The 15,368-nt window shown below is 45.4% G+C and overlaps 1 protein-coding gene across 2 annotated transcripts in view; it reads left to right on the top strand.

Moving 5' to 3' along the window:
• The window catches only part of vps13a (vacuolar protein sorting 13 homolog A), a 645,125-nt gene that overhangs the window by 171,827 nt on the left and 457,930 nt on the right, over positions 1–15,368 (top strand). For both annotated transcript variants that reach the window (XM_070882697.1, XM_070882688.1), the window contains exons 15-16: positions 282–411; positions 10,902–10,996. In XM_070882697.1, the coding sequence (XP_070738798.1) occupies positions 282–411; positions 10,902–10,996 (225 nt within the window). The remainder of the gene's footprint in view (positions 1–281; positions 412–10,901; positions 10,997–15,368) is intronic.

Raw genomic sequence — 15,368 nt, 5'->3', positions numbered from 1 at the left:
AAGGAGGCTTTTGAAATGCAAATTATTCTTTGTGCCAAAGAATAGTTCGTTTCTAATACTGCTTATCAGGCTTTTTTGTCATTTTTACTTTGTTTACTTTATTGTATTAATCCTTTTTCAATATTTATGGCACAGTAACAAAAAAATCTGTAATTATTTGACTACTTTTTTTGAATACTTAAATCTGCACTGCACAGTTTATTAGCAACATAATCATAAAACATAAAATTCAGTGCTTCTGGTAAAGAAAGTAAAGACTATGTTATTAAATGTTGTGCTAGGCTATGAAAGCAGGGCATAAGATTTACAGACCTGGTGCAAAAGTTGAAGAAGATAACTCTGGAGGATGGTTTAGTTGGGCTTGGAGCTGGGCAGGAGCAAAAGAAGAGAAACTACGAGAATCAAAATCCGGTACAAGAAAATGTTTTATTATCCTTGATCAAAACAGATATTTAATATTAAATGTGATTATATACTTAGATATTGCTGTTGGCAAATGCTCGAAGAATTATATGAAGTTCTTGTTTGCTATATTGAGAGATATTAGGGCCGAAAATAACTCTGAGCCAGGAAGCGAGCGGGGTGAGGGGAGTGAATTTGTGAACGAGATACCCGGCAGTAAGGATTTCCCAAATTCGGCAGGACCTGTTTTGAATTCTCTCAACTGATTTCCCACCCGACAACCAGCCAGATTCACAGCGGGTGTGGGCAGAATCGCGGGGAGGTGGGAGGGAATAAAGTACTATCCCTCACTCCATGTATAAGTACAGCCTCAATCTGAAATATCATCCTTGGTCGTCTGTAGCATTTATTCGTCCACAAGCAAAGCTGCTTGTTACTCATTCTCAAACAGCTTTTGCTGCAATGTTTTTAATTGCAAGTAAACCAGTTTGCATTTCAGGCTTCCGATGTAATTCATGTTAATTTTTTCCACAGTACCACAAATCAGGCTCAATCTGAGGTGACAGAAAATCATTCCTTGTAACTTAAATCTCAAGCATCATCTTTCCCTTCTCCAAACTGTTCTGATCTACATGTGGAACTCTTATGAGGCCCGCCACCCCACTCCCCGTAACTTCAACCGTTTCCTGTTCTTCATCCAGTCCCTCTGCAGCTCCATCCCCCCACTAAGGCGATCTGTGGGCCCTCCGGTTCTTCCTTGGACGGAGACCCACCATTTCCCATTCAACACCTCACTCCGCCGCTTCTACCAGGGGGGGGTAGAAGGCTGAATGTATTCTTGTATTGAACAACTTCTCCTTCTCCACTCATTTCTTCCAAATATCAGGTGTCACTATGAAAGAAAGAAAGACTTGCAATTATAAACAGCCTTTCAGGATATCTCCAAGCACTTTACAGCTAATTAAGTCCACCGGGAGGACACTGAGCACCCAATCAAGCGCAGGCAACGGAAAGAGCATGCGGCAAACCAGTCCCACCCACCCCTTCCGTCAACAACTATCTGTCCCACCTTTGACAGAGTCCGTGGCTCTCATATTGGACTGCTCAGCCACCAAAGAACTCACTTCAGGAGTGGAAGCAAGTCTTCCTCGATTCCAAGGGACTGCTTATGGGGAGGGTCAGCCAATTAAGTACTTTTGAAGTAAAAACAGAAAATGCTGGAACTACTCAGCAAGTCAGGCAGCATCTGTGGAGAGAGAAGCAGCTAACGTTACAGGTCGATAAGCCTTCGGCAAAACATAGAAACATAGAAAATAGGTGAGGGAATAGACCATTCGGTCCTTCAAGCCTGCATCACCAGTCAATATGATCATGGCTGATCATGCAACTTCAGTACCCCATTCCTGCTTTCTCTTAATACCCCTTGATCCCTTTAGCCGTAAGGGCCACGTCTAAATGCCTTTTGAATATATCTAACGAACTGGCCTCAACAACTTTCTGTGGTAGAGAATTCCACATCTTCACAATTCTCTGAGTGAAGAAGTAATCTCGGTCCTAAATGGCTTACCCCTTATCCTTAGACTGTGACTCCTGGTTCTGGACTTCCCCAATATCGGGAACATTCTTCCTGCAATCCCATCAGAATTTTATATGTTTCTATGAGATCACCTCTCCTTCTAAATTCCAATGAATATAAGCCTAGTCGATCCAATTTTTCTTCATATGTCACCCCTGCCATCCCAGGAATCAGTCTGGTGAACCTTTGCTGCACTCCCTCAATAGCAAGAATGTCCTTCCTCAGGTTAGGAGATCAAAACTGTACACAATATTCAAGGTGTGGCCTCACCAAGGCCCTGTACAACTGCAGTAAGACCTCCCTGCTCCTATACTCAAATCTCGCGATGAAGGCCAACATGCTATTTGCCTCCTTCACCACCTGACACCCAGGTCTCGTTGCACCTCCCCTTTTCCTAATCTGTCACCAGTCAGATAATATTCTGCCTTCCTGTTTTTGCCACCTCACATTTATCTACATTATACTGCATCTACCATGCATTTGCCCACTTACCTAACCTGTCCAAGTCACCCTGCAGCCTCTTGGCATCCTCCTCACAGCTCACACTGCCACCAGCTTGGTGTCATCTGCAAACTTGGAGATATTACATTCAATTCCTTCGTCTCAATCATTACTGTATATTGTAAATAGCTGTGGTCCCAGCACTGAACCTTGCGGTACTCCACTAGTCACTGACTGCCGACCTGAAAAGGACCCGTTTATTCCTGCTCTTTGCTTCCTGTCTGCCAACCAGTTCTCTATCCACGCCAATACATTACCCCCAATACCATGTGCTTTAATTTTGGAAACTAATCTCTTGTGTGGGACCTTGTCAAAAGCCTTTTGAAAGTCCAAATACACCACATCCACTAGCTCTCCCTTGTCCACTCTACTAGTTACATCCTCAAAAAATTCTAGAAGATTTGTCAAGCATGATTTCCCTTTCATAAATCCATGCTGACTTGGACCGATCCTGTCACTGCTTTCCAAATGCGCTGCTATTACATCTTTAATTATTGATTCCAACATTTTCCCCACTACCGATGTCAGGCTAACTGGTCTATAATTCCCTGTTTTCTCTCCCTCCTTTTTTTAAAAAGTGGTGTTACATTAGCTACCCTCCAATTCATAAGAACTGATCCAGAGTCTATAGAATGTTGGAAAATGACCACCAATGAATCTACTATTTCTAGGGTCACTTCCTTAAGTACTCTGGGATGCAGACTATCGGGCTCTGCGGATTTATCGGCCTTCAGTCCCATCAATTTCCCTAACACAATATCCTGACTAATAAGGATTTCCTTCAGTTTCTGCTTCTCGCTAGACCCTCTATCCCCTTGTATTTCCAGAAGATTATTCATGTCTTCCTAAGTGAAGACCGAACCAAAGTATTTGTTCAATTGGTCTGCCATTTCTTTGATCCCCATTATAAATTCACCTGATTCTGACTGCAAGGAACCTACATCTGTCTTCACTAATCTTTTTCTCTTCACATATCTATAGAAGCTTTTGCAGTCAGTTTTTATGTTCCCTGCAAGCTTACTCTCATACTCTATTTTCCCCCTTCTAATTAACCCCTTTGTTCGCCTCTGCTGAATTCTAAATTTCTCCCAGTCCTCAGGTTTGCTGCTTTTTCTGGCCAATTTATATGCCTCTTCCTTGATTTTAACACTATCTCTAACTTCCCTTGTCAGCCACGGTTGAGTCACCGTCCCCGTTTTATTTTTACGCCAGACAGGGATGTACAATTGTTGAAGTTCATCCATGTGATCTTTAAATGTCTGCCATTGCCTATCCACCATCAACCCTTTAAGTATCATTCGCCAGTTTATCTTAGCCAATTCACATCTCATACCATCGAAGTTACCTTTCTTTAAGTTCAGGACCCTAGTCTCTGAATTAACTGTGTCACTCTCCATCTTAATGAGGAATTCTACCATATCATGGTCACTCTTCCCCCTAGGGGCTTTGCACAACAAGATTGCTAATTAATCCTCTCTCATTACGCAACACCCAGTCTAGGATGGCCAGCTCTCTAGTTGGTTCCTCGACATATTGGCCTAGAAAACCATCCCTTATACACTCCAGGAAATCCTCCTCCACTGTATTGCTACCAGTTTGGTGAGACAATCTATATGTAGATTAAAGTCACCCATGATAACTGCTGTACCTTTATTGCACGCATCCCTAATTTCCTGTTTGATGCCATCCCCAACCTCCCTACTACTGTTTGGTGGTCTGTACACAACTCCCACTAGCGTTTTCTGCCCTTTGGTGTTCCGCAGCTCTACCCATACAGATTCCACATCATCCAAGCTAATGTCCTTCCTTACTATTGCGTTAATCTCCTCTTTAACCAGCAACACTACCCCACCTCCTTTTCCATCCTGTCTATCCTTCCTGAATCTTGAATACCCCTGGATGTTGAGTTCCCAGCCTTGGTCACCCTGGAGCCATGTCTCCGTAATCCCAATTACGTCATATCTGTTAACCGCTATCTGCGCAGTTAATTCATCCAGCTTATTACGAATGCTCCTCTCATTGAGACACAGAGCCTTCAGGTTTGTTTTTTTAACACTCTTTGTCCTTTTAGAATTATGTTGTACTGTGGCCCTTTTTGATATTTGCCTTTGATTTCCCTGCCCTCCACTTTTCCTTATCTCCTTTCTACCTTTTGCTTCTGCCCCCATTTTACTTCCCTCCGTCTTCCTGCATAGGTTCCCATCCCCCTGCCATATTAGTTTAAACCCTCCCCAACAGCACTAGCAAACACTCCCCCAAGGACATCGGTTCTGGTCCTGCCCAGGTGCAGACTGTCTGATTAGTACTGGTCCCACCTCCCCTAGAACTGGTTCCAATGTCCCAGGAATTTGAATCCCTCCCTCTTGCACCATTTCTCAAGCCACGTATTGACCTTAGCTATCCTGCTTTTCTACTCTGACTGCTACCAGTGCCACATGCTAATCATGAGATTACTACCTTTTGAGGTCCTACTTTTTAATTTAACTCCTAGCTCCCTAAATTCAGCTTGTAGAACCTCATCCCGTTTTTTACCTATATCATTGGTACCTATATGCACCATGACAACTGGCTGTTCATCTCCTCTAAAATGTCCTGCAGACGCTCCGAGACATCCTTGACCCTTGCATCCGGGAGGTAACATACCATCCTGAAGTCTCGATTGTGATCGCAGAAACGCCTGTCTATTCCCCTTACAATAGAATCCCCCACCACTATGGCTCTCCCACTCTATTTCCTGCCCTCCTGTGCAGCAGAGCCACCCATGGTGCCATGACCTTGGCTGCTGCTGCCTTTCCCTGATGAGACATTTCTCCCATCAGTATCCAAAGTGGTATATCTGTTTTGGAGGGAGATGACCAAAGGGGACCCCTGCACTACCTTCCTACTCTTGCTCTGCCTGATGGTCACCCATTCCCTATCTGCCTTTGTAACCTTTACCTGCGGTGTGACCAACTCACTAAACGTGCTATTCACGACATCCTCAGCATCGCGGATGCTCCAGAGTGAATCCATGCGCAGCTCCAGTACCGCAAGGTTGTCTGACAGGAGCTCAGCTGGATACACTTCCTGCACACGTAGTAGCCAGGGACACTGGAAATGTTTCTGATTTCCCACATAGCACAGGAGGAGCATGACACGGGTCTGGGCTCTCCTGCCGTGACTTAACCCTTAAATTAACTTAATTTGGCAACAATGCCAAAGGTTTCCTACTGATAAGAAATAGAAAAAGATAAAATACTCACCAATCCACCAGCCAATCACTTACCGGCTTGGCTGTCACGTCACACTTCAATTTCTTTTTACTTCTTTGTTTTACCTTCGGCCTCGATCTCCCGCTCTCGCTGTGATCGCGGGCCTTTTGTACTTTTGAAGTGTAGTCACTCTTGTAATGTAGGAAATGTGGCAACCAATTTGCGCAGAACAATGCCCATGATAATGACAATATAATCCGTTTAGTGATTTTGATCGAGGGTTGAATATTGGCCAGGAAACTGGGGATAATTCCCCTGCTCTTCATTGAAATAGTGCCATGGGATCTTTTAAGTCCACTTGAGGTCAGGAACTGGGCAGGGGAGAAAAGGTCAGGAAATGGGTTGTGGGGAGAGGCCAGGAACTCGGTGGGGTGGGAGGACGTAAGGAACTGGGGTGAGGAGAGAGAAGATCAAGAACTGGTGGGAGGAGGAGGGGCGGGGAGAAGGTCATGAAATTAGGGGTAGCGGAAGGTCAGAATATCTCGTGGGGGGGGGGGGACGGCAGGCTGAGGGCGAGGGGGAGAAGTCAAGAACTCTTGGGGGGAGAAGAGAGAAGTTTAGGAACTGGGGGGGCGGAAAGAGGTGGTCAGGAACTGGTGGTTAGAAAACAGATCAGGAATTGGCGGGGGGGGGAAGGTGGTTAGGAACTGGGAGGTCGTCAGGAAATGAGGGGGGTGCGGTGGAGAGAGCATGTCAGGAACTTGGGTGGAGGAGTGTGGCAGGAGGGAAAGAGAAAAGGTCAGGGACTTGCGGGGGAGGGGGCGGTTAAGAGGTCAGGAACTGGGGGTGGGGTGGGGGGGAAGATGATCAGGAACTGGGCAGGGGAGTAAAGGTCAGGAACTCGGTGGAGTGGGAGAACGTAAGGAACTGGGGGTGGGGGAGAGCGAAGGTCAGGGACTGAGGAAGGAAGAAGGTCAGTAAATCTTGGGGGGGTGGCGGAGAGGGGTGACGTCAAGAACTCGGGGGTGGGGGGGGCAAGAGGGTCAGGAACTGGGGGGGAGGGAAGGTCAGGAACTGGTGGGGGGGATAAGGTCAAGAACTGGGGGGCGTAAGAGAGAAGGACATGAACTGGGGGAGAGAACGTCAGGAACTGGTGGGGGGAAGGAGAGAGCGTAGGTCAGGAACTAGGCAGTGGGAGGGAAAGGGGTGGGGGCGGGGGGGAAAGAAAGAAGGTTAGGAACTGAGGGAAGGGAGTAGGCCAGGAACTTCGGGGGGTGGGATGAGGTCAGGTACTGGGGGAGAGAACGTCAGGAACTGGGTAGTGAGGGCGGGGAGAGGAAGAGGGTCAGGAACTTGGGGAAGAGAGGGGTCAGGAACTGAGTGGGTGGGGGAAAAGAGGGTCAGGAACTGAGGGAGAGGAGGAAGGTGGTCAGAATTGGTGGGGGGTGTGGTAAGGTGGTCAGGAACTGGGGGGGAAAAAAGGTCAGGAACTGGCAGGGGGATTGGAGAGAGAGAGAGAGAGAGAGAGAGAGAGGGGTCAGGAACTCTAAGGAGGGTAGGAACTGTGGGGAAGAGAGAGACGGTCAGGAACTGGGGGTGGGGAAGACTGTCAGGAACAGTTGGCGGGGGGGTGGTGGGGGGGGGGAAACGAAGGTCAGGAACCTGGGGATGATGGGGGCGGGGTGCAGGTGGAATGTTGGGCAGGAGGTGAAGGTCTGGAACGTTGATGGGGGGAAGGGTAGAATGTCAGGAACTGGGGGGCGGAAAGAATGTCAGGAACTGGGGGGCGGCGGGAACGTCAGGAACTCGGGATGGAGAGAGAATGTCAGGAACTAGGGGATGGGGAAAAGGGAAGGTCAGGAAATGGCGACGAGATAATGCCAGGTACTGGCGGTGGGTGGCTGGAGATGAGGAACTGCAGCGGGGAGAAGGTCAGGAACTTCGGGGTGGGAAGAGTACAGGAACTTGGGCGTGGGGGGGTGGGGGAGACAAGATCAGGAACTTGCGGGGCGGAGGGCTGGTCTCTGGTTTTATGCCTTTCCCAGCTGCAAGCGGGGCAGGGATCATGTAGGAAGTGTAAACAGGCCTATGTAACCTGAGCTTTTTCCCCTGTTCATTTGCATGCGGACTTCGGCTGTCGCTTCGGACCCGAGCCATTCAATACTTTTTCCATTTTTTCCCCTCTTTCCTTTTTTCTTTTTCCCTTCCTGACCGTTCTCCCCTGTCATCATGTTTCCTTTCATCTCTCCTCTCTCGGCTACTCTGCCCTCCAAAATCCATACCCCAATTCTTCTTTACTCTTCGACCTTCCTATTTTCCTGCCACCATCCTAGGCTTGACTCCCTCTTAAATAAGCCTGCAGCTTCCCACTTGGCATCATACAAAGGGCCCACCGAGACACTCATTGCTGCCTCCTTACAAGCAGGAACCCCAATTGTCCGATCCTACTCTCTCGCCAACCTTCCCGCCCAGTGCGCCCACTGGGGGCTAACCTTACCAATCGCCTCCCCGTCCAACTCACCCCACCAGCACTGACCCTGTAGACGCAGGCAGTGGGGTAGCCATCGCCGACCCTCTCCACACCTCTCTGCAGAACGTCCGTTCGCTAGCCCAGGCTTTTCCCATCCATGAGCTATCGTGGATGATGGCATCGACATCATGGCCCTGACAGAAGTCTGGTTGAAGGGCGATGACACCTTACCCTTAAATGAAGCCTCCCCACCTGGCTATACCTTCCACCACTTGCCCCGCTCAGACCGCCATGGTGGCGGTATGGCTCTCATCAGCAAATCACACTTTGGTCTGAACCCCTACTCCTTCGGTACTTTCTCCTCCTTTGAGTATCTCACCCTATTTTACCCCTCTCACGTCTCATTTAAAATTCTCGTTCTCTACTGTCCACTCAAGCAGCATAAAAATGTTATTACCGATATTTCTTCACTACTTTCCTCCCTCTGCCTCTGCACGGAATGACTTCTCATCCTCCGTGATTTCAACCTACATCTCAATTCATCATGCTCTACTGAGTTCACTAGCCTCCTATCCTCCCTTAATCTCTCCCTCCATATAAACTCCCCAACCCAGATCTTGTCATCTCTTGTGGCCTCACTACTCCCGTCGTGTCAATCGCAGATAAGGCCATCTCTGGCCACTTCCTCATATCGCTCTCCACCCACATACCCCTTCTGACACCGCCCCCCCCCCCCCCCCCCCCCCCACCTCAATCTGTGTCCGTCCCTTCAAAAAACTCTCCTGACTCTCTTACAACTGCACTTGTGAACTCCCAACTGTCCAGCCTTTGTCCTCCATTCCCCATGATATTTCTGCAGCTACCGATCTGCTCAATCACACCTTCACCACCACCTCTGATGCCCTAGTCCCTGTTAAAACAATTACTTTCTCTCACCCTGGCCATTCCCCCTGGTACACCTTGATCTTCACTGAACAGATATGGCAGACAACCGGTTTAGCCATTCACCGCCAGATATGGCTAGACCACATAAAACACTATCGGGATCTGCTCTCATCTGCCAAAATCACTCATGATTCCATAATCATTCTGGAATGTAAAGATAAACCCCGGCTTCTATTCTCCACTGCAAACTGCCTTTTTAAATCCCTCTCCCCAGTCTCCACCCTCACCTCCAACAATAAGTGTGAGGAGCTCATGGACTTATTTGTCTCTAAGATTGAGAAAATTCATTCGGCTGCCTCTGCCTCTTCCCTTCCTTCCCATCGCTCACCAGACCAAACTTCCTCTAAGGATCCATTCTGCCCTAGCCCCGACCTCACAGCTTTCTCCAATTTCTCTCCAATCTCCCCTCATGACCTTTCCGAGCTCATCTTGTCCATGAGACCCACTTCCTACTCCATTGACCCTATTCCCACCAAACTGCTAACCACCTAACTTCCTTTTCTGGCTCCCAAGTAAGCTGACATTGTTAACAGTTCTCTCTCCTCAGGTACTGTCCCCCTCTCCCTCAAATCTGCTGTCATCATCTGTCTCAAAAAAACAATCCTTGCAAACTATCGCCCCATCTCCAACCTCCCTTCCTTGAACGTGTTGTTGCCTCCCAAATTGGTGAAGAGCAGGAGCTGCCTCTTTCAGATATAGGTGCAGAAGTTGTGGTCAGATGCCTCCGTCATGAAAAAAATCTACGAATTTACCCGGTGGTCCGGGTGGTTCAGCAACTTGCGGTTCTGGGCCCATATATCTCGGTTGCAGGCATTTTGCAAGCACCCCTGGGATCACGTGTGCCAGCCCAACCAATCAAAGTAGGGGTATTCCCATTCATACTTGTTGTGAGATCCATATATACGGAGTCACCATAAGTATGAATGGGAATACCCCCAAAAATACATGTACACTTAAAACAATTTTTTTTTAAAGTCACATTTAAAATGAATCAATGAAATGTAATTAATTATTCAAAACAAAAATGTAATCTTTTGAAAAATAAATTTGTATATTTTAAAGGGTCTAAAAATAAACTTCCCTTATTTCACAGGTTTTTAAATGTTTACATTATTGGAAAAAAAAATGTTTTCTACTTTAAAAGTCTTGCATTATCAGACATAAGAATTTCACGGGCATTTGCTGGGCAGAAGTTGGGCAAATAGCCCAACTCGCTGCCAGTGAATGGCCATTTACTTCAGATTCATGCGATCTGTCAAGAGGATTCTTGACAGATTGCAAGTTCTGGGTTTCGGCGCATGTGTAATGCATGCCGAAACTTGAGGGGCCCCTATGGGCGCATGCACACCTCGTACGCACCGATAGGGGCTGCAAGTTCAGCCCCATCATTTTGCAGACCTTTTCAGTAATGTTCTTAAGATTTTCCTTACCAAAACAAGATCAGGTCAGGCCATCTGGGTTTAGAAAATGTCATTGCTTTAATTCAAGAACAGTTTAACATTGCACCAGAATAATTAGGAAGGCTTTAGAAGTAATCCTCTGTTCCAACTTCTGCATCAGCTGCTAAATTAATCTTTCTGCTTCCTTGAAGTGGAGCACTAGAGTGCACTTGACAAAAATATTCTACAACTGGCTTATGGCTTGCTCAGTGGGTTAACTTTATACTATTAGAAATTTGGCTTCTGCCATGTTAAAGTAATAGAACTAGCAAATAAGGTAATCTATGTATTCCTTTTGTTCTGAAACACAAATGTTTTTTCAAAAATATTGTGTAAATGTACTTTTCATAACTTTTTGGAAATGTGTTTATTCTTAGGAATTGATGTATTGATGACACCTGAAGAGAAATCTAAACTCTATACAGCAATTGGATATAGTGAAGCTGCAGTGGACCCAACAATGCCAAAAAGAGTATGTTTTATAAAATTACATAAAAACATAAGAAATAGGAGCAGGATTAGACCATTTGACCCCTCGAGCCTGATCCGCCAATTCAATATGATCATGGCTGATCTGATCTTGGCCTCAACTCAACTTTCCTGTCTGCTCCCCATAACCCTTGACTCCCTTATCGTTCAAAAATCTGTCTATCTCCACCTTAAATATATTCAATGACCCAGCCTCCACAGCTCTCCGGGGTAGAGACTTCCAAAGATTCACGACCCTCTGGGAGAAGAAATTCCCCCTGATCTCCGGGGCGACCCCTTATTCTGAAACTATGGCCCCGAGTTCTAGATTTCCCCACAAGGGGAAACATCCTCTCTGCATTTACCCTGTCAAGCCCCCTCAGAATCTTATATATTTCAACAAGATCACCTCTCATTCTTTTAAACTCCAATGAATATAGGTCCAACCTACTCAACCTTTCTTCAGAAGACAACCCCTTCATCTCGGGAATCAACTTTCTCTGAACTGCCTCCAATGCAATTACTTGCTGTACCCGAATGCTAATTTTTTGTGTTTCATGTACAAGGACCCCCAGATCCCTCTGTACCACTGCATTTTGTAGTCTCTCTCCTTTTTAATAACAATTTGTTTGTTTTATTCTTCCTACCAAAGTGGATAACCTCACATTTTTCCACATTATGCTTCATCGACCAAATTTTTTCCCACTCACTTAACTTATCTATATCCCTTTGCAGATTCTTTGTATCCTTTTCACAACTTGCTTTACCTCATATCTTTGTATCAACAGCAGATTTGGCTGCATTACACTCGGTCCCTTCGTCCAAGTCATTAAAATAGGTTGTTAATAGTTGAGGCCCCAGCACTGATCCCTGTGGCACCCCACTAGTTACAGCTTGGCAACCTGAAAATTACACATTTATCCCGACTCTCTTTTCTGTTAGTTAGCCAATCCTCTATCCATACTAATATATTGCCCTCAAGCCAGTGAGCTCTTATCTTGTGCAGTAATCTTTTATGTGGCACCTTATCGAATGTCTTCTGAAAATCCAAATACACGATATCTACTTGTTCCCCTTTATCCACACTGCTCGTTACATCCTCAAAGAATTCTAGCAAATTTGTCAAACATGATTTCCCTTTCATAAAACCATGCTGACTCTGCTTGATTTGTATTACTGGTTCAAGTTAGCCCTGTATGATTAACTAGTGCAGCATGATAAATGAAACTAAAGGACACTTGCATAAATAGCATTACTGTTCCGTAACCACTGTAAACTTAAGACATTTCAGAAGGGTTGATGTGTCCTGCTTTTACACTTTTTTTGTAATGTGACCAATTTTTCTCCCATGGTGTTGTTCACAGGCAAGAAAAGTTTTAAAACTAAATCCTGTAACTTTTTCCATCCAGTTAACCGAAAACGTAGCAACATAGACAATAGGTACAGGAGTAGGCCATTCGGCCCTTCGAGCATGCACCACTATTCAATAAGATCATGGCTGATCATTCACCTCAATACCTCTTAATCTCTTTAGCCATTGGGGCCATATCTAACTCCCTCTTGAATATATAAAGGTGGTTCAAGATACTCTTTTTGGCTTCCAGTTTCTTCAACAATAGCAGGTTGAGATACATAAATGACCACCTTCAATTGAGAGTTTGGAGACTTGGTGATGGGAAGTCTGATGCTAGAAGCAACGAACCTTTATTGGGGAAAAGTACTGGCATAAGTCCTGGGGCATAATACGATCGGACTTTGTGTGAATGATTCCCTGGATATTTTCCCCTCCTGGAATCTGAGTAGGCGCCCCTGTGTGAATTTGCAGACATATGGGGAAGTATCTCTGCTGACTCATGCCTCCTGGGAATTAGCAGAGCATTGCCTGACATCCTGTGTGGTAATTAGATCTGACTACCTTCTGGACTATATAATGATAGTAATGCTATCAGTTGAGATTGCCTAACCGATTGCACTGGAAAGGATGCAGAGGAGATTTACAAGAATGTTGCCTGGACTGGAGAATTTTGGCTATGAGGAAAGATTGGAGATACTGGATCTATTTTCTTTGGAACAGAGGAGGCTGAGGGGAGACCTGATTGAGGTGTATAAAATTATGAGGAACCTTGACAGAGTGGATAGGAAGGACCTGTTTCCCTTGGCAGAGAGGTCAACAACCAGGGGACATAGATTTAAAGCAATTGCGGGAGGTTTAGAGGAGATATGAGGGGAAATTTCTTCATCCAGAGGGTAGTGGGGGTCTGGAACTCACTGCCTGATATGGTAGTAGAGGCAGAAACCCTCACCACATTTAAAAAATACTTGGATGTGCACTTAAACGCAAGAACACAAGAAATAAGAATAGGAGCAGGCCATCTGACCTCTCGAGCCTGCTCCACCATTAATAAGATCATGGCTGATCTGATCATGGACTCAGTTCCACTTCCCTGCCCGCTCCATAACCATTTATTCCCTTCTCGTTCAAAAATCTGTTATCTCCGCCTTAAATATATTCAATGACCCAGCCTCCACAGCTCTCGGGCAGAGAATTCCACAGATTTACAACCCTCAGAGAAGAAATTCCTCCTCATCTCAGTTTTAAATGGGCGGCCCTTTATTCTGAGATTATGCCCCCTAGTTTTAATTTCCTCTGAGTGGAAATATAGTCTCTGCATCCAACTTGTCGAGCCATCTCATCATCTTTTATATATGTCTTCTGAACTGCAATGATTATAGTCCCAACCTACTCAACCTATTTTCACATGTCAACCCCTCATTTCGAAAACCAACCAAGTAAACCTTCTCTGAACAGTCTCCAATGCAAGTATATCCTTCCTTAAATACAGAGACCAAAACTGCATGCAGTACTCCAGGTGTGGCTTCACCAATACCCTGTACAGTTGTAGCAGGACTTCTCTGCTTTTATACTCTATCCTCCTTGCAATAAAGGCCAACATTCCATTTGCCTTCCTGATTACTTGCTGTACCTGCATAGTAACTTTGTGTTTCGTGCACAAGATGCCCCAGGTCTCTCTGTACTGCAGCACTTTGCAATTTTTCTCCATTTAAATTATAATTTGCTTTTCTATTATTTCTGCCAAAGTGGATAACCTCACATTTTCCCACATTATACTCCATCTGCCAAATTTTTGCCCACTTAGCCTGACTATATCCCTTTGCAGATTTTTTGTGTCTTCCTCACAATTTGCTTTCCCACCCATCTTTGTATCATCAGCAAACTTGTCTACATTACACTCGGTCCCTTCATCCGAGTCATTAATTTCGATTGTAAATAGTTGAGGACCCAGCACCAATCCCTGCAGCACCCCACTAGTTACTGTTTGCCAACCGGAAAATGAACCATTTATCCCAACTCTCTGATTTCTGTTAGTTAGCCAATCCTCTTATCGATGCTAATATATTATCCCCAACCCCGTGAGGTTTTATCTTGTGCAGTAACCTCTTATGTGGCACCTTATCGAATACCTTCTGGAAATCCAAATACACCACATCCACTGGTTCCCCCTTATTCACCCTGTTCGTTTCATCCTCAAAGAACTCCAGCAAATTTGTCAAACATGATTTCCCCTTCCTAAAACCATGCTGACTCTGCTTGATTGAATCATGCTTTTCCAAATGTCCCACTACTGCTTCCTTAATAATGGACTCCAGCATTTTCCCAACGACAGATGTTAGGCTAACTGGCCTATAGCTTCCTACTTTCTGTCTGCCTCCTTTTTTAAATAGAGGCATTACATTTGTGGTTTTCCAATCTGCTGGGAGCGCCCCAGAATCCAGGGAATTTTGGTAGAGTACAACCAATGCATCCACTATCTCTGCAGCCACTTCTCTTATTACCCAGGATGTAAGCCATCAGGTCCAGGGGACTTGTCCCCCTTTAGTCCCATTATTTTGTCTAGTACTACTTCAATTAGTGATAGTGATTGTATTAAGTTCCTCCCTCCCTATAGCCCCTTAATTATCCCCTATTGGGATGTTGTTCGTGTCTTCTACCGTGAAGACCGATACAAAATATTTGTTCAATGTCTCTGCCATTTCCCTGTTCTCCATTATTAATTCCCCGGTCTCATGCTCTAAGGGATCAACATTTACTTTAGCCACTCTTTTTTCCTTTTTATGTGCCTGTAGAAACGAATACTATGTTTTTATATTTCGTGCTTGTTTACTTTCATAATTATCTTCCCCCTCATTATTTTTTTAGTCGTTCTTTGCTTGCTTTTAAAAGTTGCCCTATCCTCTGGCCTCCCACTAGTCTTGGCCACATTGTATGCCCTTGTTTTCAATTTGATTTCATCCCTTATTTCCTGAGTTAGTCACGGATAGTTATCCCTTCTCTTGCAGCCTTTCCTTCTCATTGG

This window comes from Pristiophorus japonicus, chromosome 1 (genome assembly GCF_044704955.1).
Source record: "Pristiophorus japonicus isolate sPriJap1 chromosome 1, sPriJap1.hap1, whole genome shotgun sequence".
NCBI classification, from domain to species: Eukaryota; Metazoa; Chordata; class Chondrichthyes; family Pristiophoridae; genus Pristiophorus; species Pristiophorus japonicus.
The sequence above is the reverse complement of the archived record's forward strand: the minus strand, read 5'-3'. Positions and strand labels throughout refer to the sequence as shown.